At 41.5% G+C, this 27643-nt stretch overlaps 2 protein-coding genes and 1 long non-coding RNA gene across 5 annotated transcripts; 2 read left to right on the top strand and 1 right to left on the bottom strand.

Annotated features, from left to right (window-relative positions):
- Window positions 1-210: 210 nt before the first annotated feature.
- Window positions 211-14528, bottom strand: LOC129751128 (KAT8 regulatory NSL complex subunit 2). 2 transcript variants are annotated; one of them, XM_055746439.1, is made up of 3 exons: window positions 14488-14528; window positions 2531-3206; window positions 211-1580 (listed from the first exon to the last, which is right to left on the bottom strand). In XM_055746439.1, the coding sequence occupies exons 1-3, from the start codon at window positions 14509-14511 to the stop codon at window positions 511-513; spliced, it is 1770 nt and encodes a 589-aa protein (XP_055602414.1). In that variant the 5' UTR covers window positions 14512-14528; the 3' UTR covers window positions 211-510. The 2 variants fall into 2 exon arrangements, with proteins under 2 accessions (XP_055602414.1, XP_055602413.1); XM_055746438.1 differs by lacking the exon at window positions 14488-14528 and adding an exon at window positions 3314-3387.
- LOC129751129 (uncharacterized) lies at window positions 5885-6352 on the top strand. Its single transcript, XR_008738614.1, has 2 exons — window positions 5885-6021; window positions 6099-6352. It is a non-coding gene; the product is annotated as an uncharacterized LOC129751129 (long non-coding RNA).
- On the top strand, window positions 13809-27537 carry LOC129751127 (cyclin-T). 2 transcript variants are annotated; one of them, XM_055746437.1, is made up of 9 exons: window positions 13809-14093; window positions 19978-20418; window positions 20489-20606; window positions 20674-20884; window positions 20958-21094; window positions 21183-21341; window positions 21412-21559; window positions 21657-24307; window positions 26020-27537. In XM_055746437.1, the coding sequence occupies exons 2-9, from the start codon at window positions 20138-20140 to the stop codon at window positions 26386-26388; spliced, it is 4074 nt and encodes a 1357-aa protein (XP_055602412.1). In that variant the 5' UTR covers window positions 13809-14093; window positions 19978-20137; the 3' UTR covers window positions 26389-27537. The 2 variants fall into 2 exon arrangements, with proteins under 2 accessions (XP_055602412.1, XP_055602411.1); XM_055746436.1 differs by having other exon boundaries at window positions 13809-14147.
- The last annotated feature ends 106 nt before the right edge of the window (window positions 27538-27643 follow it).

Genomic DNA, 27643 nt, shown 5'->3' with positions numbered 1-27643 from the left:
CACTTAATACCGATGGTTTTATATTTGGGAACTGTATTCCTATATTCAACTGATGTGTCTAGGGCTGATACGAAAAACGTTACAGTGTAACGGTTACACGTTTTGTTTCTTACGAAAATTGACCTTGCTTTCTCAACACTATTTCCAACACTCAAAATGGGACTTTGGGATACGAATCAGACAAAGAGAACTTTTGAATAAATTGATCATCTGAAGATTTTATTCCTCTACCTTACGCACATCTAATTTTTCCACTTAAAATTGTGATTTGACCGTTTTTTTTTCTCCCGGAGCAATTGCGGTAAATTATTTTGAATTTATGTCAATATTATTACTACTTGAACTGTGTCCGTTTGACTTATGTTGTTCTATGTATTTAACCAAAATTATTACATCGACGAACAAGCATAGACAAACACTAAAACATTGAAATGGCAACAGTAAAAGTAATGGTTAAAAATACCTTAAAATGCGCGTTTTTGATGGGTCCCTTCTGCTTCGGAAACGTCTTCAGGCTCCTGCTTGGGTTGTTTCATTTGTATCCTCCGATTCGTCCTTTTCGGCTTTAGGTTTTACTGGCTTTGGAATTACACTGACCGGAAGGGAATCTTCTAAGCTATCCGGTTCATTGTCATGGGCAATCGTAACATTGTACTCCTCAACAAGTGGCCCAATTGGTTCTTCTTGATCTTCCGTTTCAGCAGCGGTAGCAGTGGTACTTGACGACTGTGAAGGAGACGTTTTGACGCTTTTGGGAGCATCCAAAGGTTCCCTTTTAACCGTGTCTAGCGAAACGGACATTGAGGCTTCACCAACTTCTTCGCCGTCTGATTCAGATTCGTATTTCTTTTTGGTGAATATTTTCTGAGCCGGTAGCTCCACATGAAGGAAGCAAGTTGTATCTTCGAAAATGTTGGCCAATGGTTCCTGACAAACAACTCCACTTTTCTCCACTCCACAGAGCTTGAACAACACTTGCTTTTTATCCTCCATAATATGCTTTCGGCAAAATTTGCAGCAAGGCAATGTACGCTCGCCACATTTAACTCCTCCTTCGGTAAAAGCACACTTAGGATTTGAAGGGACTTTATGGTGCAAGCCCTCCGTAGCCTTCGCACGCTTTTCCAAATATTTGCGATGTAAGATGGATTCCATTCCATACTTCTTGTGATAGTGATTGAAAGCTTTCATTTTTTCGTACAGCTTACGTTCCTTCGGCGAATCCTTAACCTGATCGTGAATGCTACAGTACGTTTCGCGTTCCTTGCGCAGATCGTGCAGGTAGCGGCGTCGCTTTTCTCGCAGCACATGCTGCAGCCGATGGAACTGATCGATATACAGGGCCTGCAAACGGATCAGTTTCTCCTTGGTGATCATTGTGGCCTCTTCGGCGGTGTAAATACCGGCATGTTTCAACAGATCTTCGTTCTGCGAATCGACGCTTTCGTTGTCCGAATTGTCTAGATCGTGTCCACGCCATGTATTGCCCACGGTGGCGGCCTCTTCGTCGGTGCTGCTGTCCGAGGCATAATCGAGCACCACGCGGCCGGAGTCGTTGATGGACGTCACATCGATGTCGACTGTGGAAGGGATTAGCGACGTGGTTAGGATGATTAATGTGACGAAGTCCTTACTGACACTGATGCCAGTGAATCCCACAGGTACCTTGTGGAGATATTTATGTGCGGTTGTACAAAGAGTCTGAGCTCAAGTTACATAGTACGCAGCTGTTTAATTTAAAAAAATTAATTTAAGCTTCGCAGCGTTGATACTTCACTAGAATCGGTAGAAAATTTACTTTTTTATGAATGTTGTCTTATTCGAAAAACATACATTCAAAAATTCGTCAAAAAAAACTGCGTTTTAAATCACATCTTTACGATGTAGAAAAATCAACATATCTAAACTGTGACTGTAACAAATAATTGGATTTTTTAGCCTTTGATTGCTGATCTATATAGCCTTTTCCCAAACATTTTGTTTTTTTTTTCTAAGACTTAGGGTTGAAATTTTTCAAGGCAGAAAAATTTTTTGTTTGAAAAATGTGGCCATTAAAAAACCAGTTTTTTCAGCAGGTTAGCAAATTCTTATAATTCTCTGAGTCATAATCAATCACCAACATTTTCCTGCACTTAGTGAACAACGGTAGGTAGAATTTCGAAAAACTGTATTGAGATATAATTAATTTTGTCAAGCTTTGATGACTTATTACTTTTTAAAAATATGAAAATAACCTCTTCAAAGCTGGTGAACTGTGTTATTCGAATTAAAATAATGTAAATTCAATACAATTACTTTACCCATTTTAAAAAAATATCGTGCATTAAAGAGTTAAATATCAATGGAAGGAAACATTTGTTCCGTTCCTTTCAATTTGTGAAACAGGATTGAGAGGGAAGTAATGATATTTATTGAAATTGTTTTCCTCAACATGTCACGTTAAAAGCCCATAAAACTTGTTATCTGATTTTTATGTTCAATATTGAGTCCAAAAGCATTAAAGTAAATTGATAAAAAAAATCCAGCTTACCATAGGGATCCACCGAGGGCGTCGCGACATCAACGTCTCCCGGGTCTTCCTCATCGTCGTGGACGCTAATCTTCATCGAGGTAGACGAGCAGTTCCCCGAGCCCAGATGATGATGCTGATGACGGTACTGCTGTTGATTCTGCTTGGCCTTGTCCACCTTAACATGGTGCGCCAGACCGTGGAGCAGCGTTTCCGTCGTTTCGACCGGTGTAAATTTACCGATTGTGGATTTGGTTTTCGTCAACTGTGACAATCGGCTATGCTCGTAGCAATAGTTGGTTCCGTAGTCCTTTTTGTTGTCATATCTTGGAGCCGGTTCCGTGCAGCGTTTGCCATTGCTGGCAAAGAAGTACGCGCACTGCTTGAACGAAGATCTCGGATCTTGCAAGATGTGTCGTTTGCAGTAATTGTACTGTTCCAAACGCGGAAGTGTACACTCGTAGGAAGCATTCGAGCAAGCTTTCGATTTTTTCTCGATCTCCATGTGGATTTTGTTGCGCAGAGCCTTTTCCTGATCGACTATAGTAATGGTACCAGCTACCTTTGAAGAAACTGCGGCGACCGCCGAGCGTCCGGATCCTGAAGAAGCTGTCGAACTAGTTTGATGATGCGTTTGCGGGTATGGGCGAGTCCTCTGTTGATGGCCGCGAAGATTGCTCATCTTCCTGGGACTTCTCTGCCAAGTAGAATCGAGAACATAGCGAAACGTAAAAATGACGATTTGAAACAAGTGAAAAAATAAACTCTGCCACAAAGAAACGTGGATTTTGTTGTCTTTCTTACCACCAGGTTGTTTGAGTTTTGTTGCATCTCCGCAGTAGCGAACGCGGGGCGATGCAGAATTTTTTTCTTCTTTAGTACAGATTGCTTCTATTTTCATCATGTACTAAACACTGGAAGAAATGAGTGTAATGTTTTTAAAAAGCACGATGTGGCTGCGTCTACTGATCAGAGAAAAACAAAATAAACTGACTTCCAAATATTCCGTCACAAAAGAATTAACAGGGAAGATTATTTGAGAAAAATTCAACAGTACAGCATAATTTGATTTTTTGACTTGGTGAAACAATACACTGAACCCAAATTCACTCTTAAAATACACATGATTTTTCACTTAAAAGCAAGGATCCATTGATTTTCTTCCATTCAAGTGCGACATATACATTAAACTTGGCAGTCACTTAAATTTCAAGTGAATTCATCCACATTCAATTCAGTCGTCACTTGAATTTGAAGTGAGATAAAATATTCACTTCCCCATCACTTGAATTTCAAGTGAATGTCGGGTTGTAATTGTGTTTATTTTCAGAGTTCAAAATGGCAAATTCTAAAGAGCAGCGTTTAAAGCTTTTTGGCGGTAGTTTGTGTTAAACGTGATGTAAGAAAAAGTTATTTAAAGGTGTTATTATGTTTCAGCTTGTGGATTGAACTGGACAGATTTTCTGGTTTGCAGCAGGGAAGATTTAGACGTCGAACTATCCGCAGTAACCGATCTGCCTTGGGATTATGATGGAATCTTCCAATCAATAAATTTATAGCGAAAGCGTAATGTAAGTATTTGAAATCTAAGTGGTGTTCTATAAATGTTCATTTATTTAAAAACGCGAGAGATAATTAATTAGAAACTTACTTAGAAATTCAGATAAATTTAACTCGAACGTCATAGTGTAATTCACTTGACCCATCACTTAAAATTCAAATGAAATTACGTATGGCGAGAATTCACTACAGATGTCACTTATTTTTTAAGTGAAAATTATTTTGCGTGTAGAAAGAAAAAAATTACAACCTTGGTTTGGAAATCTCTTAAAACAAAGGCATGAGCTTAGAAAAACTTGGAAACGGCAAATCTCGAATGTTGTACCTCAGGAACTATCTGAAACGATTTTCGCAAACATGATACCATAGAAAAGGTCCAAATATTTTTTCATAAAATTTTTTCTTGTTCAAATTCAAACATCAAAATGTTGAGGCAGCTTTTGTCGTTGAAGAGTTTTCAATCCACAAACACGGCGAAAAAAACGGTTAAAACTGCATTTTATTTTTTTTTACTCTCCTGTTTTCAACTTCAGACAACGGTGAATTTTAGAATGAGTTCAGTATTTGCTTTCAATGATAAAGTTTAGGAGTTAACAATATTTATAAATATTTTGTAAAACTGACAGTCACGTTTCATTGGAATCCTGAAGTAAAACCCTTGAAATAGTGATGCGCGAGCGCTCAAGAGCCGCTCATTTGAACCGGTTCTTCAAAAAGAACGAACGACCCGTGACTCTTAAAAAAAGAGCCGCGGTTCAAAAATGAACCGTGACCCGCCGCTCAACACCGATTGAAATATTTAACCGCTACAATATGCAAGAGCGGAAAGTGGAGAGCCGTCCGTTCTTCGAATCAAACGAGTCACGGTTCGTTCGTTCTTTCCAAAAGAGCCGCGGTTCAAATAAACAGCTCTTGGTTGCTCTCCCATCACCAAACAAGCAACACAAACTGAAGAGCGGAGAACAGCAGAAATCCGTTCGTTCGCTCTCCCGAACCAAAAGAACCGAAGTGGGTGGTGGGTGGTTAAAAAAGAGCTACAGGACGGCTCGAAAAAAAACCGAACAGAGCATCCGAGCCGAGCCGTTTATTTGATCAAATTGAACGGCTCTCCATACTCCGCTCTTGCCGTTCAGATTGTGAACCAGAGTTGAGCGAGTCGCGGTTCTTTTTTGAGCGGTTCTTTTTTGAGCCGTTCTTTTTCGAGCCGTTCTTTTGCGAGCCGTTTTTCGACACTTTTTTGAACCACCACACAGCACGGTTCCTTTGGTTCGAGAGAACGATCGAACGGCTTTCTGCTGTTCTTCGCTCCTCAGTCTATGTTACCTGTGATTTGATGGGCGAAGAACCAAAAGCTGCTAATTTGAAGCAAAAGCAGATCAACACACAAAAAAGGGATGCGCTGGATTCTTTGATTTTTCAGCCATATCTCGTGTTCCGTATACGTATTTTTTTTTTTTTTTTTTTTGTAAATTCTTTATTTGAAACGGCTCGTACCTTTAGGCTTTAAGGAGCCAAACTCGTTTTGTTTGATTACAATTGTGTGCTAATATCTAGTTCACTTTTAAAGAAAAAAGAGGATAGATAGGGAAATATGAAAATAAAAAGAATTATAGACGAAGATCAATAGCTTTTAGGAAAAGGTACACTGCAAAAAATGGACATTTAAATAATATGTTTTTTCGCACATACGTTCCGACACATAATTTTTATGTGAAATAAACATAAAGAGCTGACTAAACTAAAATGAGCGTGAGGGTCCTGACCAAAAATCATCGCACCCGAATGTCGATGTTTTATAACGTTTTGTTTCCAAAATGGCGCGTGAAAAAATTTGGTTTTGGTTGCGACGGACGGAACCAATAAAGAAAAGTCCTGCTTAGAATGTCCTCGGAAGAAAAGGATTCTTATCATCGGTCAGTTCTGAAGATGTTGCTGTGTTTGTGTAATATAAAGTTAGTAATCACTGGACTATGGGTTATAGATCAACGGTACAATATTAAAAGTGAATGTTTTTTTTTCTTCTTTACAGCAGGGAAGCCGTATGTTTTCGGGACCATTCACGTATTGATGGAGCGCACTGTCCGGGTACTTACATGCCGGAAATTCCTCAAATGTATCTCCCCGGATGAATATGAGTGACTATCCAATTACGCTGGTGGGTGGTGATACGGGCTCGATGCCGATTGCCAATCCGGACATTCTTTACATACGTATGTGTTTTGTTTATAAAAAAAATTGAACTGACATTTAAAATAAAGTGAAAGTATTATGTTTTGAATTAAACGATAATCATCCCTTCTTTAATGAAAGAAAATATAAAATGAAGTAAATAACAGCAAAACGGTCTATTTAATTTATTTTCCCCGACATATAGTCTCTATGTGCCAAATTTTATAAGTTTTATTTGTTGCACGTGGGCATTTCATGTGTGCGCCACAAATACTGTTCTATGTTTTTGGCTATATGCGGGCACACATATTTTCCAATTGTGAGACAAATTGCAAAAATCTATATAGGTTCACACATAGCCCCAATGTGTAGATTTGGTTGAGTGTATATTTCAAACATGTAGTCCAAGTCTATAACAGCCAGCACATCTCTCACTGGAACATAGGGTGGTTTTCCTCGGGCCCGAAGGGATTCTATCAAATTCGTTCTAGCGACAAGATGAACCTCGCACGACCAAACAATATGCTCGATGTCGTGGTAACCTTGGCCGCAACTACACAGATTGCTGCCAGCAATATCAAAACGATAGAGTACCGCGTCTAAGGAACAATGATTGGGCATGAGACGGGAAAATATACGAATAAAATCCCGACTCAGGTCCAATCTATTAAACCATGGTTTAAGGCTTACCCTTGGGATAATCGAGTGGAGCCACCGACCATCCTCATCCTCGTCCCATTTGCGTTGCCAGTTGACAAGAGAGTTTCTTCGAACTAAAAAGTAAAATTCGTTGAAGGCGATTTCACGCTGATACGTGTCACCTTCCATCGCCCCCACCTTTGCCAGAGAGTCTGCCTTCTCATTACCCTCTATCGAGCAATGGGAGGGAACCCAAACAAAGGTGATGGTGAAGCGACGTTTTGATAAAGCACTCAAACTATCCCGTATCTTCTCGAAGAAGTATGGTGAGTGCTTTCCCGGTTTTATTGAGTGAATTGCTTGAACAGAACTCAGACTATCCGTTACAATAAAGTAGTGCCCAACTGGCCTTGAAGCGATACTGTCCAAAGCCCAATGAATTGCTGCTAACTCTGCTATATACACAGAGCATGGTGACTCGAGGCTGTAAGAGGCGCTAGATATTTCGTTGAACACTCCAAATCCTGTTGATTCCTCTATAAGTGATCCATCAGTAAAGTACATTTTATCAGCATCGACGTGTCTATATTTAGCTTCGAAAATCCTTGGAATCAAAAGTGGACGATGCGGATCCGGGATTCCACGAATTTCCTGCTGCATAGACAAATCAAACTGGACAGAAGAATTATCGTAGTCTGGGCTACAAACACGAGCGGGAGAATACGAAGAAGGGTTTACCTGCATTGACATGAGGACATGGTATATAGACATAAATCTTGTATGAAAATTTTGCTCAAGTAACCTTTCAAAATTATCGATCACCAATGGGTTCATGACCTCACACCTGATGAGGAACCGAAGTGATAGTAGATTGAATCGATCTTTCAAAGGAAGTATTCCTGCCAAAACTTCAAGACTCATGTTGTGCGTTGAGGGCATACAGCCCAAAGCGATGCGAAGACAACGGTATTGAATACGCTCGAGTTTTATGAGGTGAGTTTTGGCAGCCGACTGGAAACAGAAGCTACCATATTCCATCACTGAAAGAATAGTTGTTCGATACAATTTTAAAAGATCTTCTGGATGGGCTCCCCACCAGGTGCCAGTGATTGATCGGAGAAAATTGATTCTCTGTTGGCATTTTCCTTTCAGATACTCAATGTGTGCTCTCCAGGTACATTTGGAATCAAACCAAACCCCAAGATACTTAAAACACCTCGATTGAGTGATCGTCCTGCCAAGAAGTTGGAGCTGTGGTTGAGCTGGTCTATGCTTTTTAGAGAAAACCAACAACTCCGTTTTCTCTGGAGAGAACTCGATTCCAAGCCCCAAAGCCCAGGATGACAATCTGTTTAAAGTATCTTGTAAAGGTCTGTGCAGATGTGACTCATTATTACCTGTTACAGATACTACGCCATCATCTGCAAGTTGTCTTAGAGTGCAGCCTTCAGAGAGACAACTGTCGATGTCACTTACGTAAAAGTTGTACAAAAGTGGGCTCAAACATGAACCCTGCGGGAGACCCATGTAGGAGGTTCTTCTAATTGCAATATCTCCGTGAGCAAAGTTCAGATGTTTCTCACAAAGCAAACTGTATAAGATGTTGTTCAATAGTGGAGGCAGACCCCTGGAGTGTAACTTGTCTGACAACACCTCTATAGAGACTGCATCAAAAGCTCCTTTTATGTCTAGAAACACTGAAGCCATTTGCTCACGTTTTGCGTACGCCATTTGTATCTCTGAAGACAGCAAAGCAAGACAATCGTTTGTCCCTTTGCCCCTTCGGAACCCAAATTGAGTATCTGAAAGGAGACCATTTGCTTCTACCCATTTATCCAAACGAAACAAAATCATTTTCTCCATCAACTTGCGTATACAAGACAACATCGCTATTGGACGGTACGAATTCGCATCGGACGCTGGTTTCCCGGGCTTTTGGATAGCGATAACTCTCACTTCTCTCCACTCTTGGGGAACAATGTTGTTCTCCAAGAATTGATTAAATAAATTTAACAAGCGAAACTTGGCGGCGTCCGGAAGGTTTTTCAACAAGTTAAATTTGATTTTATCAATTCCCGGAGCTGAATTGTTGCAAGAGAGGAGGGCAAGTGAAAATTCGACCATCGAAAAGCTGGAATCCAGACCACACCTATCAGGAGGCACGTTCCGGATTATTTTTTGTACAGGTGTAGAATCTGGGCAGACTTTCCGTGCAAAGTTTAATATCCATCTATGTGTATTTTCTTCACTTTCATTTGTAGATGATCGATTGCGCATGCTTCGTGCCACTTTCCATAAGGTACTCAAGGATGTTTCCCGTGATAAACCACCCACAAAATTCCTCCAATACGCCTTTTTCTTCCCTTTGATCAATTTTTTGAACTGATTTTCAAGGGAAACATATGATTCAAAAAGGACGAGGGTTCCATGTTTTCGAAAATCTTTGAATGCTTTTGATTTGTCCTTATAAAGCTTGGAACACTGCTGGTCCCACCATGGATTTGGGGGCCTTCGAAGAACAGATGAATCTGGGATAGGTTTTTTTTGAGCGCAAAGTGCACTTTCATGGATCAAACGTGAAAGAAAGTGATACTCCTCCAAAGGAGGTAAAACATTCATAGAATTAATGGCATCTGTTATTTCGTCCGAGTACTTTTTCCAATCGATGTGTCTTGTAAGGTCATATGCCATATTTGTTGAATTTGAAGTGCTGGCCCCATTGGTGATTGTAATTTTGATTGGCAAGTGATCACTACCATTGGGATCAGGGATTACCTTCCACTGGCAATCCAATGATAGTGAATTTGAGCAGAGTGAGAGGTCAATTGCACTTGGTCTTGCAGGGGGTTTAGGTACCCGTGTTTTTTCACCCGTGTTCAAAATTGTTAAATTGAAACTGTCACAAATGTCATAAATAAGAGTAGAACGACAATCGTCAGTTTGTTCTCCCCAGACAGTTCCATGTGAATTGAAGTCACCCAGGATCAACCATGGCTCAGGAAGCACTGAGCACAGGTCCTCTAGGTGATTTCGATCCACTGCAACTCTATGAGGCCAGTACAAACTGACAACGCATAAGTCCTTACCTCTTATAGTTATATGACATGCAACAGCTTCAATTCCTCCTGATAAAGGGAGGTGGATTCTATAAAAGGAGTGGCGCTTATTGATCCCCAAAAGCACCCCTCCATAAGAATCGTTGCGATCCAAACGGATAATGTTAAAATCGTGGAATGAGATGTTTGATTGAGAAGAAAGCCATGTTTCTGAAAGGGCAAAAATATCGCAACTAGTTTCATGAAGAAGAAATTTGAACTGATCCAGTTTAGGAACTAAACTACGACAATTCCACTGTATAACAGTGATATCTCCGACCTCTCGGCGTAAATTAGCCATCGAGAGAGATAAACATTGAAATGAGGGGCCAAGTTTGCATCAATTGCTTCAAAAATGTCTTTACTACAGGAAGCATTGTTGTTACAATGCTTTTGATGGATTCAGAAACGTTGAAAAACGAAAAAATTCCATTCAGAATGTCAGTCAACTTAAACAATCCTGGCTGGGAAGTTGATTCTGAAAAAACTGCATTCGTCAAAGGGGCCTTTGAGGTCCCTGCTGATGTTGAATAGTTCTGTGGTGAAAAAATCGTGCGGAATCCAGGAGGATTTTGTTTTTGTTGTTCTGCAGCATTCGGCTTTTTAGGGACACTGGTTGGAGGGCTCATTGCAGGGATTTTCTTGGGTATTTTGGGTGTCTTGGGAGTTGTTTTAGCACGTTTCCGGGAGTTTGCAACGAAAACAAAAGGGTTTTCCTCATCCGTTGTTTCTTCGTTGTCAACTGGCAACACAGAAAAGATGTTACTTGAATGAGGTTGGTCCAGTGGAGAAGCGCTCTTTAAGATAGAGGCATAAGAACGACGCGATCGTTCCTTTAAAGAGCGCTTCTGTTTATCCCAGCAACTCTTGAATGCCTCGCACGAAGAGATTTCATGCGGTGAGCCCCCGCAATAAACACATTTCTGCTCTATTGCTGAGCATGCTCCATCCCCATGATTCTCCCCGCATTGGGGACAGCGTGGCTTATTGCAACAGTGCGACGCTGTGTGCCCCAACTTGATGCAATTTTTACAATGCATGGGTCGAGGCACGAAGAGTCGCACAGGAAGCCTTAAAACTCCGTCAATCAAGACGTAGTGAGGGAGGGCGGTACCCGCGAAGGTCACACGAAATGAAGCTGAAGGCGAATACTTTGTAACTCCATTTACGACGTTGGCAGTGTTGAGTTGACAGCAATCCACGATTTCGACAGAAGTCGAATCGAGGCTCTTGAACTTGCCAACGCCGTTAGATTTAACGTATTTCGCATCCAGACTCATTTCTGTGATCACGCCCTCTATCTCTACGTCTCGAGACGGGATGTAAACGTGATACTCTAGGTTCAGAAAATTACTTGCTACAATCTCGTTTGCAGCTTTCGAGTTAGCCACAACAACGCGCAGCTTGTTTGAACGCTGTTTTGTAACACTGGTTACAGAGGGCCACCTCGCCAGATCTTTGGTGATCTGTACCACGTTAAGAGGCTTACCGTTTTTTTTGGGCCGGATGAAAACCACCCATGGCCCAGAGGAAGATGAGCCCTCTGCATATGCTCGGAGTCGGGTTGTTCTACTCTCAGCTGGGGATGATGAAGAGGCATCATCCATCTGAGAAAGACTAGCATTTGAGGGACCAGCAGCATCTGGGTCCTCCAGATGCTCCTCATTCTCGTAGGTTGGACTCTCATCATCCATAACTGAGGGGTTTAACCCCCCGCCTTCGTTCATATTTTCTCAACGGAGCCACTAATGCCTCCGTTTTAAAAATATGAGCAAAGCACTCAATGATCGAAATATAAAAAAAAAAAGGGAAACAAGATAGGGGAGAAACAGTGAAAAAAATAAAATATATTACAAACTTGATTGATTTTTTCGTAATCCACGACTATTCGGCCAATTGGAAAGTCGTATATTTGGTCCAGTGTCTAACGATGGCTCCAACCACGTGGTCTTCTTTCGTTGATTGAAGATGGCTGCCACGAACGTCAATGAGCGGGGAACTAGTCTGACGAAGATGATTAGGCCGTTTGTCAAACGATGACGACGACCTTCACCCGCACCTCCAAACACTTCCAGCGGGGGCCAAATCCTTTTCACGGGGAACAACGGAATAAAAAACTGCAGGCCACCAGCACTCGACAGGCCAAGTTTCGGGGAAGTCAACGTATCACTTTTCCTATTCTAGCGAGGGCACTTCTCCACTTTGGTAGCTAGCGAGAATTTAATTGTCTTTTGTGTCACCATACGGCAAAAAAAAACACCGGATTGAATACGGCAACTCTCTCCTATCAACCGAACAAAGAACACTTTTTTCACACACGAGGCTCGCAAAACCACGACCGTGTTCGCTGACTGATGGGAGACGAATGTTCCGTATACGTATTCGTATACAAAATTAACAAAATACAGACACTCGAAAAAAGTGAGCCTATAATGTAATTTTAACTTTAATTTGGGTAATGTGAGAAAGCTGCTAAAGTGTGCTAGAGATAAATGAACGAAAACTGAGGACTCCAGCGGACATGTTTCTGTGTAATTGAACATGTTTTTTTAATAACATTAAACATTAATCCCGAGTATATATTCGTAGTAGAAATTTAATACGTAATGTTGCTTTGAATTTAGCACTTTTAAAAGAAGTAATTTATAATTTTCATTAAAATGCTAGATATTTTAAAATATTAATTACAATTTCATAATATTTATTCAATGTTCAAAAATATTTATGGAGTGAGTATGTCCACGTGGACATGACTCAAACTCCTACCCCCCTCTACATGGAAATTTCCAAACCAACCCCCCCACGCCCTTCCCTCAGGTTGACCACGTGATATGTGAACGGCTCCATGTGTTAGCCGCGTGACACGGTTCATTTTTGAGCCGTTCAAATGAACCGGCTCATTGAATTGAGCGAACGGCTCTGAGCCGCTCATTGAAATGAACCGTTTTGCCCACCTCTACCTTGAAAAAGTATTAATTGTCAATGCAGTTGAAATCCAAAGTTTCAGCGCTAGTTATTGGCAACATTGCCAACCAGCGACGATGGAAAGTGTCATATTAATTCAGAATCCCCAAACCGGAATATCGTCAATATCAACGACGCTGACATCACTGACGACATTCATGTTGATCAGACATCTATCAAGCATCTTAAGTGTCGGAAGTAAACAAAAGAAAGGATTGCCGATAGAGTATTTCCCGAGACATGATTTCCCGTACCTGCAGTGATTTTTTATTATTTTGGTTTCCAATTTATTGCGGTATCAAACTTTGGGGAATGAGTTCTCTTTCAAGAGCTTAACATTGGACTAAAGCCGTCAATAGCCAAACCTGTAGGGAGGGAGTTTCATTCGGGTTGGTGGAGAAAGTTCTCAAGTTTGGGTATTTTCGAGGTTCGAGGTGAGGTGTTTGATCAATTTTTCATCGTTGCTGGTTGGCAAGGTTGCCAATCACCAGCGCGAAAACATTGGATTTCAACTGCATTGACAATAATGAGGTTTGCATTGCACAAGACAGCCACTATACAAATGATAAATGTTTCAGTTCAATCATTTATTTTTGTAAAGGTAAAGTGTCTCAAATAAAAAAATAAAAAAAAAATTTTGTGACCTAGTTAACTGCAGTAAGTTTTCGTAAAAAATTACCGTCATACCGAAAGAAATATATCGATTAATTTTCAGACCCATAAATTCTGCTTTCATATCTTTGATAGGTACGTAATTTAAGGCCACCCGAGCCCAAGCACGCAGCCATTTTAGTACTCAACTGTCAGTGGCGCGCGCGTGGAAACGTCACGCGTCCGCATCAAGCTGTCATCGGCTGTTCCTCCATTCTCCCATCATCATCCGTCGTCATCGTCTTCGTTCCGTCGCGAGGAGGTCGGCCATTACGCTAAGTGTGCAAAAGAAACATCCCGTCGTTAAAATTCCGTGATTTTGGTGCCGTTACTGAGCGCGTTGCTAGCCACGGGTACCAGATTCGTGGGCAGCCACATCCGGCACGTTAGCGAGTGAACTTCCGGGACGCCGAATCGACGTGGTTTCGGAGCAGTGGATGTTTTACTTTTGGTTTCTAGGGGTGGCGACCAATTGCGACGACTGAATACGGAAAGAGAGCATAGAGGTTGGTTTTTCACAACGAAAACTTTCCCACAGCCTTGCTGGATTTGTGGTTGAGGTAAAATTTTCGATACAAATAGCTCGGAAAACTTATTTTGAAAGGCCAATAGGAAATGGGATGTATCAGGTTTTATTTAAGGGCGAAAATGAAACAATTCCGTGCAACCTAAATTACCAGACAATGGCGACTAGGATGACAAAAAAGTCTACCCCGTGTGCTAGATTTGACGATAGGTCGCAGAAGGGATGATGAAACATTTCCACTTCTGACCCAAAATTTTACTGTAAAAAGGGACCTTTGATGGGCTCATTTTGTTACCATTGCATTGGAAATGCATTTTTACCCAAGTTTATTGATCTTAAAGCTTGAAATTGGGGGAAAAATTGAAAATATCTACCTTAGCAAATCTAGACTGCGACATTCACCAGTGAAAACAAGCAATGAACTGCAGTGGCAGCCATATTGGAAAACGGGGGTTTCCCAGCAGCAGCGCCTCGCGAATCGCGTGGATAGTACAAGGAAGGGAGAAAAATGAAAAAAAAATCAGCCTGTCTGCTTGCTTTGCCCAAACATTTCCATCCGAGTAAATACAAACCCTGCCTGCCTGATAGTAAAGTGCAGAAGTGTGTGTGCGCGTGTGAATGGCACGAGTAGTAAATACAACAGCTTCAGAAAAAGGAGCAAAATATTTTGGACGTAAACATATCCATACAGGCTGAGACATTGATAAAACTTCGGCCTAATCTATGGCGATATACAGGAATACAGGTCAGCGATCTCTGGTAGAGACTAATTTTTGAAAACATTTAAATATTATTCATCCCGATGTTTTATTCATTCTCCTTTCTTCACCATTTTCGAATCCTAGCAAAAAATTTCTGTGGAAGTGTTGTAAAACGAAAATAAAATCATTGTTATTTATTTACAAACTTATACTTATGAGTAGTTTAACAGTTCACATTTCGAATATTGATGGGATAAATAAACCCAAGAGGCTTAAAATCCCAATTAAAACAACAAAACAAACGAACTTTCGAATATTGAATTTTAAGTTAGCTGTCTGTACGTTATTCAAACCAGACAAATAAAAATGAATAAATAGGGCAGAACCAATAGTTATTGAACAGGTACTTACCAGGATTTGAACACACATGTACGGATTAGTTGAAATTATTTAATATAAGCGAAGAAATGAAACAAGAATAATTTATTGCAGCTTTTTTCCTCAGTTCCAGAATATTTAAAGAATTTCAAACCCTTTTTGAGCCATAATCCGAGGAATTAGATAAAATTTTAAAAAATTGGCGTATTTTTTCGACAGGATGAGACAAAAATTAGATAAAAGACAGTACAATGGTAAAGTAATGACTGTTTCTAAAAAAGGTCTTATGCGTTGATTTCTGGAGAAGTGCCAGTTTTCATTATTTGTAACTGTCTTGAAATTTTGCAATTTGAAGTAGGTATTCAATTTTTAAAATACCATTAAAAACGTCTAGGTTTCAGTTAACGAGCTTATAGTAAACAAAGAGACGAAATGTCACGATTGGAATTTTTGATTTTCCGTCAGTGTCATTCCAAGCGAGCAAAACCAGTAGTTTTAAAGGCCCTACCTCAGGGTTGCAAGCTCATTATTTTGAAAGGGATCAGATGGCGTCTCTTTGTTTACTAGAGTCTTTTTAGTTTCAGTTATTGAACGTTTAATCTTGCAGTGCTCGATTCGTAAAGAAATGAATGTGCCCCAGTTATTGAACAGAGGCTGGGTGGGTGATTAGATATTGTAAACAAGCTGTTTCTTAATCGTGAGTTCTACCCAAATTGCCCCTTCAATGTACACCAAGGTTTTTTTTACACCGGTATACTGACAATATTAGATTTGTAAGAAATTGCATTGTACGTACCATGTCAAAAACTAATTCCGAAGCTCTAAAATTTAAAACAATTAGACATGTAACTTGAGACCTGAGAGATGAAGCATGCATCCTGAGATATGACAACAAGACATGGCACCAGAGACATGAAACTTGAGACCTGGGACTTGGGAGTTAAGACCCGAGACACGACATGATGGGATATGAGAAGTGATGAGTGAGACTTGAAAAAAGAAAAGTGAGTTTGAAGATGTAGCTAGTGCGGACGTGAGAAATGATAAAACGAAGGTTAAAAAAAAGACGTAAGACATGAAAAGTGAGACAGGTGAGACGTGACTTTCAATGTCTCACGTATCACGCCTCACGTTTCACATCTCATGTCTCAAATATTAAGGTCTCATGTCTTCTGTCTCATTTCTCATGTCTCAAATATCATGTTTCATGTCTGATGTCTCATATCACTTGTCTCAGGTTCAGGCTTGAAAATATTCGTTCATTCATAAGGTTGACGAAATTTTATTTTGAATCACTATCCCACAGAAAAATGATCAGTCATGGATCATGTCAGTCATGACAGAAATATTCCAATAACGTGAATGTTAACGAGCCTATAGTTTACTATAGTCTCTTTACTGAATGTGAATGCCTCGGTAATTCACATGATGGAAATAACATTCACGCTTGACAAGAATGTACAATCAATGAAAGATGGAAACCAAACAGAAGCTTTAAAAAATGTGTCTAGAATTGATCTTTTTTTCATTAATCCTATACTATTGCTAGCTAACGTTTTTGATAATATTGTGAATTGAAAACCGTCTCCCACACAAGTACACCTGGAGATCACCGTACCAAACGCAATCACAGATCGACCACGTTTTGATTGACAGCCGGCACTTCTCGAACATCATCGACGTCAGATCCTACCGAGGCGTCAACATCGAGTCGGATCACTATCTGGTGATGGTGAAGATGCGCCCAAAACTCTCCGTAGTGAACAACACACGAAACCGGCGGCCGCCTCGGTTAAATATCGCACGACTGAAGCAACCTGAGGTCGCGGCAGACTACGCGCAATCGGTAGAAGCAGCGCTGCCGGCAGAGGGCGAGCTTGACGAAGCCCCTCTCGAGGACTGTTGGGATACCATCAAGACATCCATCAACTGTGCTGCGGTTAACGTCATCGGTTATGTGGAGCGAACTCGACGGAACGACTGGTTCGACGAGGAGTGTAGGAGGGTGATGGACGAAGAGAATGCCGCGCGGGCGGCAGTAGTGCAAAGATGCACCCGTCGAAATGTGGAAAATCACCGACAGCGGAAGAGGCAGCGAGTCCGAATTTTCTAGGAGAAAAAGCGCCGCCTGGAGGAGGAGGAGCTGGAGCAGCTGCTTCGCTCCCAAGAAACACATAAGTTCTATCAGAAACTCAACGCATCCCGCAAAGGCTACGTGCCGCAAGCCGAAATGTGCCGGGATAAGGACGGGGGCATCCTGACGGACAACCGTGAGGTGATCAAAAGGTGGAAGCAGCACTTCGATGAACACCTGAACGGCGCACATGCAGGAGATCAAGACGGTGGGGAAAGGTACATCGCCGGCGTAGATAACGACGTAGAGGAGCCACTCCCAACGATGAGTGAAGTAAAGGAAGCCATTCGCCAGCTGAATAGAAACAAGCCGGCTGGGAAGGATGGCATCGCAGTTGAACTCATCAAAATAGGCCCGGAAAAGTTGGCCGATTGAATACACCGGTTGATAGTCCGGATCTGGGACATAGAACAGCTACCGGAGGAGTGGAAGGAGGGAGTAATATGCCCCATCTACAAGAAGGGCGACAAATTGGACTCTGAGAACTACCGAGCGATCACTGTCCTCAATGCCGCCTACAAAGTGTTGTCCCGAATCCTACTCCGCCGCCTAACGCCACAAGCAAACAGATTCGTGGCAAGTCATCAGGCCGGCTTCATGGAGGGACGGTCAACGACGGAAATCCTCCAAAAATGCCGGGAACACCAAGTCCTTACGCACCATTTATTCATCGACTCCAAAGCCGCATGCGACACGATCGACCGTAACGAGCTATGGAAAATTATGGACGAGAACAGCTTTTCCAGGAAGCTGATCAGACTGATCAAGGCGACGATGGATGGAACGCAGTGCTGTGTGCGGATTTCGGGTGAATTGTTGAGTTCATTCGAATCGCGCAGGGGGCTTCGACAAGATGAGGGTTTATCCTGCATGATGTTCAACGTGGCGCTAGAAGGTGTTATTCGACGAGCTGTGGGCGAAATGCGGAACACGATTTTCAACAGATCAGTCAACTTATCTGCTTTGCCGATGACATTGATATATATCTGCGGTGGTGGAGGAGATCTACCGCAAACTGAAACGCGAAGCAGGAAGGATTGTCCAGTAGTAACAAGGTCACGATCGACGGCGACGAGCTGGAGATAGTCGAAGACTTTGTCTATCTCGGCTCACTGGTGTCCGCAGACAATGACACCAGCCGTGAGATCCGGCGGCAATTATCAGCTGAAGTCGTGCCTACTATGGACTCCACAAGCAAGTGCGGCTGAAGGCTGGCCGGAACAATTATTTCATAGCATACTTTCATGTCGAAAAATCTTAAAATAACGTCATGGGAGGAAAAGAATGGGTCACTTGTCGCGTTTTTTGCCTCATGACTACTGTAGGATACAGATTAGGCAGTGGAAAAAGAGCAGAGCCAAAAGCCATGGATTTTGATCCTGTTCTGGCTCCATCTGACGGACAGATAAAATGAGATAATCGGAAAGCACGGATTGCTTAGATTGTTGCATATTTTCAGCGAAATGCGCGGACAAATTTCCTTTAAAAAAGAACAGCGCTCGTGTGGAAAGGTCATTCTTAATTCGGATTTTAACGTTCGAACATCGATACATTAAAGAAGACGACAAATAAATTCGACGGAATATCCGGGTTTACAACAACTACGACAAAATCCCGTCCCTGCTCAGATCCCATTTTTCATGTCTCTTGACTCATGTCCTCGAAAGCTTTCTCCAATGTCACTTACGAGATTTTTAGTGTACTTCTTGATATAGTTATAGATATAGAAACACAACGCGCCCGTATGTTTTTCAACGGGATATTCCAGAAGCTTATTATCTAATGCCAGCCAGGGCAAGGTTCCTCAGAATATTCCTTTTCATTATATTTTGAAAATATTAAATATGTACCTCATTTATAAAATTTTAGACAAAAAAAAACAGATATTTATTCTTAAGATTTGCTTACGAGGTAGAGAGATGTGCAGGTGTTCTCAAGTAAAACAAATTTACGTTTAGCTGTGTGTGAGTGAGCGTTATGAAAAATGGAATTTTGAGCACGTAGGGCAAGACAATATGAAAGAGAGTTTTGGTAGTTAAGCGCAAGTGCGCTTTAAAATTTCTTATTTGGCCAAACTTATCAAGCTCTTTATTAAGTGGCTTGCTTTAAAGCATTAGAATGTTTTTTTTTGCAAAAATTAAAGGCACGCAAAACAAAAGTTCATAAAAATGTTTTTATGTGTGATTTAAATACATAAAATCATTTGAGTTATTTAAAAAATGTGGGTCAAAACAGAAAAATATCATGACGGTTATTCGTCATTGGTTATATAAATTTTGTGTATCTATAGAAAAAATATTTGCCTGATAGAGTTTAGCTGAGATTGCACTTTTGTAGGTACACAAATCTCCCGAGGAAGCGTCGCGGCGCCAGGTAAAATGTTTCGTTTTAGAGAACAGACATAAACAAATGAGCACGCGGAGTGTGAATGTATGTACGCGTGAAGGTATATCCAAATGAATGGACAGGTATCAATAGAAAAGGGCTCGGATGGAAATAATCAGGCCTGAAGGGCATATAATTTGGGGCAGTTTGAGATTAACTTTACCACTCCGTATAGTGTAATGTTGTTGACTCTCGAAAAAAATCATAATCAAAACGAAACAGATGGCTTAATCGGCTTAATAAGAAAGTGTTTCATCCCTATTTAGGAAAGTGACAAAAGTCCTCGTGCAAGTCCCGGGTTTTCAACAGTTAGTTCATAAACGACGAGTTTAGTGAAACGGGAATAAAATCGATTCATAGCAAGTGAAGTTCATTGTCGCCAACAACCAGTTTGTAAGGATTTCCCAAGGTCGGGGTTTCCTCCGAATGGCGTCTGGCGCGAGCTTTACCGTACCGAGTGGAAGCAGCACCAGTAGCAGCGGCAGCAGTGGCATTGGACTAAGCAGTGGCGGCAGCAGTGCGAGTAGTTCTAGTTCCAGTTCCAGTGGTGGCCAGAGCCTGGCCCGGGATGACAGCAAATGGTACTTTACATCCGAACAGTTAAGCCAATCGCCCAGCCGCAAGGCCGGCATGGACGCCGATCAGGAGCTCATGTACAGGCAGCGGGCTGCAAATCTGATCCAGGACATGGGCCAGCGATTGCAAGTGTAAGTGTTATAAAGTTTGATAAAGATTGATAAGGATACAAAAATTAAAATTATGTTTCTCCCCCTTTAGATCACAACTCTGCATCAATACTGCCATCGTGTACATGCACCGATTCTTCGCTTTCCATTCCTTCACACAATTCCATCGGAATAGTATAGCGGCGGCCGCACTTTTTCTCGCAGCCAAGGTAAATGGGTCTCGCCGCCATTATCAAAGGTAACATTCCACAATACTAACTAGGTGCGTTTTCGCAGGTCGAAGAGCAACCGCGCAAGCTCGAACACATTATCAAGGTGGTCAGCATCTGTCTCAACCTAGAGGCACCCGATCCTTCCAAGGAGAGCTACGCCGAACAGGCTCAGGATCTGGTGTTCAACGAGAATGTGCTCTTGCAAACGCTCGGTTTCGACGTTGCGATCGATCATCCGCACACGCACGTCGTCAAGACCTGCCATCTGGTCAAAGGTAAGTGGTATCTGTGCCCTTTTAATGTGTGTACATTTCAGTAATTGTTTTTTTTTTTTTAAATTTGTTGCAGCTTCCAAAGACTTGGCACAGACTTCTTACTTCATGGCATCCAACAGTTTACATCTGACAACCATGTGTCTTCAATACAGACCGACAGTGGTCGCTTGCTTTTGCATACATCTAGCTTGCAAATGGTCACGATGGGAGGTGAGTAATTTTATTGTTTTTTTTTTATATTTTTAGTTCGCTCCACAACTTGAAACTAATTGAAATGTATTCCTTTTTTTTTTTTAAGATTCCTCAATCGAACGAGGGTCGCCACTGGTTCCAGTACGTAGACAAAACCGTCACCTTGGACATGCTAAAACAGCTGACCGACGAGTTCCTTCATATCTTCGATCGCTGCCCAACGCGGCTCAAGAGTAAGATGAAATCGATACGTGCAGATCCCTCGGTAAGTGATCACTATTGTACGATATTTTTTGTATCCAAACATTCTCACCAATGTTCGCTGAACTCTACAGGAGGATTCGAGCAGACGGAGTGGCTCATCCGGGATGCCCGCCCCCTCCATTCCGCGGGGTATCGACGACGCTGGATCGTCGTCCTCCTCTAGTCACCACCGATCGTCATCATCGTCGCATTCACACTCTAAGCAAAGCTCTTCTAGTGGTGAGTACAATACAGTTTAAAAATCTTCAAAAATTGATGTTTTGAAATGATTTTCCTATTCTAAGTCAAAAAATTATTCACTCTTCCCTATTTACAGGTGACCCAATGATGAAACAATCCTCAGGAAACCACAAAATTCCTTCCCTTTCGTCGTCGTCGAGTTCGCGATCGCGAAATGATCGTATCCCATCATCGCAGCAACAGATGCATGCCCAACAGCAGCAGCAGATGATGTCCGGTAGTGGTGGTCATTACGGTTCAAGCAGTAGCTCCGGAAATAAGATGCCATCTTCAATGGCACATCACAGCAGCAGCAGTCGCTCAGGTATGCCCCCTACTTCTTCGTCCTCCTCTTCGCGAGGGCCAGGCTATATGCACGATGGGTCATCAAGAGATTCCAAGAACCGTATGATGCCAACGGCTGGAGGAAGCAGCAGTAGTTCCTCATCCATGGGATCGATGCATCCGTACGGACAGAACAAAATGGACCGGCACAGCAGTAGTGGAAGCAACAGCAGCAGCAGTCAGAAAAGCCAATCGATGGCCCACATGGATAGTAAGAGTGCGATGAAGGCCTCCATGATGGGTGGTCATTTCAGCGCCACAAGTCAGCCGGATGGCAGATCTTCAACTTCCATGGTGAAGCAACAGCAACAAATGCCCTACGGGTCTCACCCGCCAAGCTACAGCCAATCGATGAGTAACCGTAACAGTGGCATGCCAACAAATGAAAGCGTTTCCGTCCCTACATCGCAGCAGTTTAAAAATCCTATGCAACCCATTCCAACGGGATCCGAGTCTACCTTCCGACTCATTGATGATAATAACCGATTAGCCGATCCCGTACAGATATCAACACCTCCCAAGCAGTCAAAACCCTCGTCGATTTTCAGTCCAGATTGGAAGGACAACCAAGGGGACAGCGTATCGAATACCGCTGGTAGCAAATCTCGCTCACAAGTGCACCCATCAATTAATCCTGCCACGGGGAAACCTATCAAAGAGAGCCCTAGCAGTAGGGATAAGAAACCAGTTCTGCCTTCGTACGCCGATCAACAAGGCCAAAAACCTCGTACAGAAACGCCGAAAAAGGACCGACGCACGGATTCAGGTACAGGTGCTGGAGGTGTCAATCATCAACCAAAATCCGCGGAAAAGAAATCCTCCACAACATCGTCATCAAGCTCATCGAGCAGCTTGAAACGATCATTAGAATCTAACATGATGCCGCCCATGTCCGGGTCATTGGGAGGTGCACACACGGGCAGTACTATTGATCCTATTGAACTGCTAGGTATCAATAAAATACCATCTAGCCAGTCGTCCACATCCAAACGTTCACTACCCAACAGTGAACAGGTTCGACAAGAAGATGGAACCGATTTCCGAGAGGCAAAGTTGAGAAAAGTGGAAGTACCTTCGCCTTCCGATCAGCTTTTTGCATCGACATTCGAGATGGGCACAACCTTCGATAAAAATGATGACGGATTTTCATTGTTTTCATTCAACGACCCTGGATCACTACTATCCCAACCGTTGCTTAGTGATTCTAAACCAATAATCTCTGGTAAAAGTAGTAGTTTCCCCAGTACGCTGAACGGAATCGAAACGAATCCGGCGCTTGTGAGTAGTTTGTTGAAAGAGAGTTTAAGCAGCAATGAAACCAAATTCGGAACACTCAGCAGCAACAGTGGTTCGAGTAGTGCGTCCAACATTACAGGAAACACAACCACAAGCGGTATCTCATCAGCACCATCGTTGGCATCTACCGGTGCTAGTGCTGCCTTATCATCAACTTCCAATCTCAACGCACTGTCCTCAACGCAAAGCGTATTGTCAAACGTACCTGATAAAATCAAGAAAGAGGCTCCATCGCTTATCGATATCAACGCCCCAGCAACGATCAGTAGCTTACTCGCCCAACCTACTCCGGCCGTATCAGCGATGTCTACGATACCGACGATCGCGAGCAACTCTATCGCCAAAACGTCGAGCGGCATCGACACTCTTACAGGTGATATCTCGGACTCCAAAGACGATGATCACCGGTCCAAATCCGATAAGAAGAAGAAAAAAGAGAAACATAAGCACAAGGAAAAGAATAAATCCAAGGATAAAGATCGGGAAGAGCGTAAAAAACACAAGAAGGAAAAGAATAGACATAAGGACCGCGAACGATCTGATCAGAGCGCTGATTCTGGAACGCTCAATCCGCCAGGTCCGATCAAAATCAAGCTTCCGAAGGACAAACTGAATCTCCCTACACTCTCGGATGGTGCTACGGCGGGACATCCTCCATTGGCATCGGATTCAGGGCTCAAGATTAAAATACCCAAGGATCGACTATCCGGATCATCCTCAATCAACACCTCGGGATCGGCGACTACCGCGTCTGGTTCCGGAGGCAGTGGTGCCAATACTGGGCCACCGCCAACAAATCCGCTCAAGTTAAAAATCTCCAAGGATAAAATTGAAAGCTACATCAGCGGTACGGATGGGGTCGGTGGTTTTAACAATGGATCCGGGCACGGTCAAGGCGCTGGCGTCACCGGCGGTGTTGCCTTGGGATCTTCAGGTGGAAGCGGCCATCACGGTCACAGCAGCAAAAAGAAAGATCGCGACAAAGAACGTGACAAGGGCAAATCGAACAAATCCAGCAGCGATCACAAGCAGAATGGTAGCGGAGGGTCATCTTCAATAGGTGCTCCGGCCGGGACGACCACTTCCAGTAAATCTTCCTCCAGCAAGGTAAGTGACGATCTGTCATTATTTTTCTGACAAACGTGTACTGTCGTAGTTAAAAAATTAGTTTTTTCTGAAGTTGAGCTTTACCTGTCGGGTATGGCGTTGCAGCCGTTTTAACGGCGGAAAATTCTTCCGATGAATTCCGTTGACAAAACCTGTCAATCCACTGTATATAAACCCCTTTGTTCCTCCCAGACGTGTTCGGAAACTTGAGAAAGATCTGGAATCAGTATGGACCAACATGAGGGTATCCAACATGATTTGTCTGTGCAACAATTTACTTTTCTTGTTCCTTCTCAGCTTCGTACGGTCTGTGTTGAACAAATATTAATGTTCTATTTAGCATTAGAAATAATAAAAGAATAGGGTCGTCCTAGAAGGAAAACATCCCACAAGCAAGAGATATTTTTGTTTAGTTAAACAACGACTATTATATTATTCCTACCGTTTATGTTTGGAGCTTGGTACTAAGTGCTCGTTTCGTTCATTCGATGAATGCAGAGTATGTGCTCAATTACACCAGCTTTTATAGACAATTGTTCAAATTCGAAAATGTTCCAGTACGCATGTATCGCTCTGATGCGCCAGCCATGTGATACCTCTTGTTCTTAGATGAAAAACGCAGAGACAACCGTTTCAATACAAAAGACGTTAGCAAAACCTGAAGATGTGGTTGATTGGATTCAACCGGAAGTAACGATAGAGGAAAAGCCAGACAATGTTATGTGATTCGCTACTAGTAACAGATCGATAGTGACTGTCATGATTTGTAATGGTATTAAATAAAAATGTATTTTTTATAAAAAAAAAAAAATCAAATCATTCACGTGCAAATTTCAATTGCACCTTCTTTGTTTCCAATACATAAAACTGATCGAAAGAAATTTCCACTGTAGCCATTTTGAATTGGACGTTAGATCCTACTGGATTTTCATTCCTCAAAATATATTCGTATTCATCTTCTAGTGATGTTATTTGGGATAACGACTTCCATCGATTTTGGCTTCAATTCACCAGACGTTCGAATTATAAATTTTTCATACTGTTCATGACATAAATATTACAGGAGTTAATTCATTAAAAAATGTTAGACGACGAAAATTTAAATAAACGTTCAATTAATTCTTTTAAAAACACAGTGCAATTTATTCATTAAAAAAGAAAAAAAAGTCGAACTTACAAATCTAGCCTTTATGTTTGCATTTCAATGAAAACCACATTCCATGGGTAAGTATCAGTATAAAAGTGCAGAAAGATGGCCAACAAACCTTCAGTTAAAATCTTCAATAAAGCCAATAAATGACTTGTTCAATGGATCTGTGTTTTTGTTGATCTGTTCCAAAAAAAAGTTATACCCCCAACGTATGGACTGTGAAAATTTTCGCATTAAAACGATAACAACTTTAGCTTTAGCTATTTGGAATTATGGTTCATGAAGTTTGGGCTATTTAATTTAAAATTTCAGAGTTATTTCTCGGGACGAATCCAGCAGACAGTAATATTGTAGAGTTATTTTACAAAATGACTTGTTGATAACACTCGTAGTACTTTAGATTTACTTATAGTGTTTTATAAGTAGAAACTATCTAGACATTTGATTTAAACGGCATAAAACGAATTGATAACTAGATATTACTTATGTTCAAAAATCATTTAGCAATGTTTCCGAGCCTAAACTTCTATGTGATTATACCTTCCCTCGTTTTCGATCACAGCAAAAAATAGCTTCCATGGTATCGCAACAACAGTATTCTTTGTTCGGTACTGCGGCCGGTGGTTCTGACCAACATCCGGCAGGCACGACGGTTCCTGCTATGCCGCAGCATCCGGCGAGTTTCGATTTCATGCAGCATGCTCAGGCACCGACACTGCAGCAGCAGCAACAGCAACAACAGTACTACAGTCAGTTCGGTGCCTTCAACACGACGACGTCCCAGCAACAGCAACAGCAGATGATGCTGAACACTAGTGCCATGAAGATGTCTGGCACAGGAAATGCAAATAATTCTACCGGCGCATTACCAAACTATGGTTACTATGGTTCCGGTAGTCAGAATAACGGTAGCAACACTGGCAAAAAATAGCAACTTCCGCAGCCGAGGAATCCGCTTCTGCTAAGTTTGCGAGTTCGGCAAAGAAAACCCTAGATTTAAGTAGTTGAATTATCTTTTTTTTAATTATTTTTTTTTTCATGTTAAGTTTTTTTTATACTTTCCAAAACGTTTTCTTTCTGGACAGAAAATAAATTATGATGTTACTGGTCATCATCCGATTAACTTAATAGGGACTGTACATAGTAGTAAATATGGAAATATATAGAATTTGAACACCTTACAAAGCAATATTTATAATTCGTTTGCTAATCTCCGTTGCAGAGTGGCACGGAATGTTATGAAAATTAATGTTAGAATTTCAATTTAGGCATAATCCCAAGCGGAATATCTATATCATTACTCGAGCGCCTAACAGATAACAGCACTAATTTTAACCATATGGATGCTAACTGTCTAGTATAATGCACGAGTGTGCTTGAAATTGGAGCTATTCATCTGGCGAGATCTAAATTGTTAAAACAAAATACTATCTAAAATGTCGATAAACTGCTGCAGATATTCGACTCAAAAAGGTTAGACAAAATTCGTTCACCAATCATCAGCTATAAAAAAAGGAATCCCTTATTCGATGGCTAGTATAAAAAAATTGTCACCAACCTAAAACGGTGAACACTTAATACACGAAATCAAGCACATGATAGTTGTTAAATGCGTTAGGGAAACACTAAAAATTCCTACTAGTTACAGAAAATATTTATATATTAAAAACATCAAGCATGAAATGAAAAGTCTGAGCCTGAGAAGTGAAAAAGCATAGGAATATAAAACAAAACACCCAAGCACCTTATCAGAAAAAATAAGCATACTAAAATCGTATCGGACCAATTTCTGTCGCCGATACGCGCTAATGAACATAAACTGAAAATAAAACTATGATATTGTACTGAATAAAATGGAAAATCCAATCTTGTAGTTAGTTAATACAAAAAAAAAGGAAATAACAATCGCATCGTATCAACTGTTCTGAACGTGGTGGTACATTTGAATAAGGAAAAAAAACCCTACTAAACCACTACCTATACAAGTACATAAGTGTAGTGAGCAGAGGAAAAGCATCGAACAAAAAATGTGAATAATAAAAATAAAAATAAATGGCGCACCACGCCTTTACTACTTGCAGGTTACAATCGTTTCTAAATTTACTCAATCAATCCGAAATGTCCTTGGCATTCCTAGGTAATTCACAAACCAAATTTTTGTTGGAAAATCCGCTCATAGACTTCCA

This window comes from Uranotaenia lowii, chromosome 3 (genome assembly GCF_029784155.1).
Source record: "Uranotaenia lowii strain MFRU-FL chromosome 3, ASM2978415v1, whole genome shotgun sequence".
NCBI lineage: Eukaryota > Metazoa > Arthropoda > Insecta > Diptera > Culicidae > Uranotaenia > Uranotaenia lowii.
The sequence above is the reverse complement of the archived record's forward strand: the minus strand, read 5'-3'. Positions and strand labels throughout refer to the sequence as shown.

Excerpts from the sequence above, each read along its gene's own strand:
- LOC129751128 (XM_055746438.1), bottom strand. The coding sequence starts at position 3,340 with ATGCAACAAAACTCAAACAACCTGGTG. Across the intron at positions 3,207-3,313 it reads AAAACTCAAACAACCTGGTG|AGAAGTCCCAGGAAGATGAG; the intron begins GTAAGAAAGACA and ends TCTACTTGGCAG. Across the intron at positions 1,581-2,530 it reads GCCCTCGGTGGATCCCTATG|TCGACATCGATGTGACGTCC; the intron begins GTAAGCTGGATT and ends TCCCTTCCACAG.
- LOC129751127 (XM_055746437.1), top strand. The coding sequence starts at position 20,138 with ATGGCGTCTGGCGCGAGCTTTACCGTACCGAGTGGAAGCAGCACCAGT. Across the intron at positions 21,560-21,656 it reads TAAGCAAAGCTCTTCTAGTG|GTGACCCAATGATGAAACAA; the intron begins GTGAGTACAATA and ends CCCTATTTACAG. Across the intron at positions 24,308-26,019 it reads GTAAATCTTCCTCCAGCAAG|CAAAAAATAGCTTCCATGGT; the intron begins GTAAGTGACGAT and ends TTTCGATCACAG.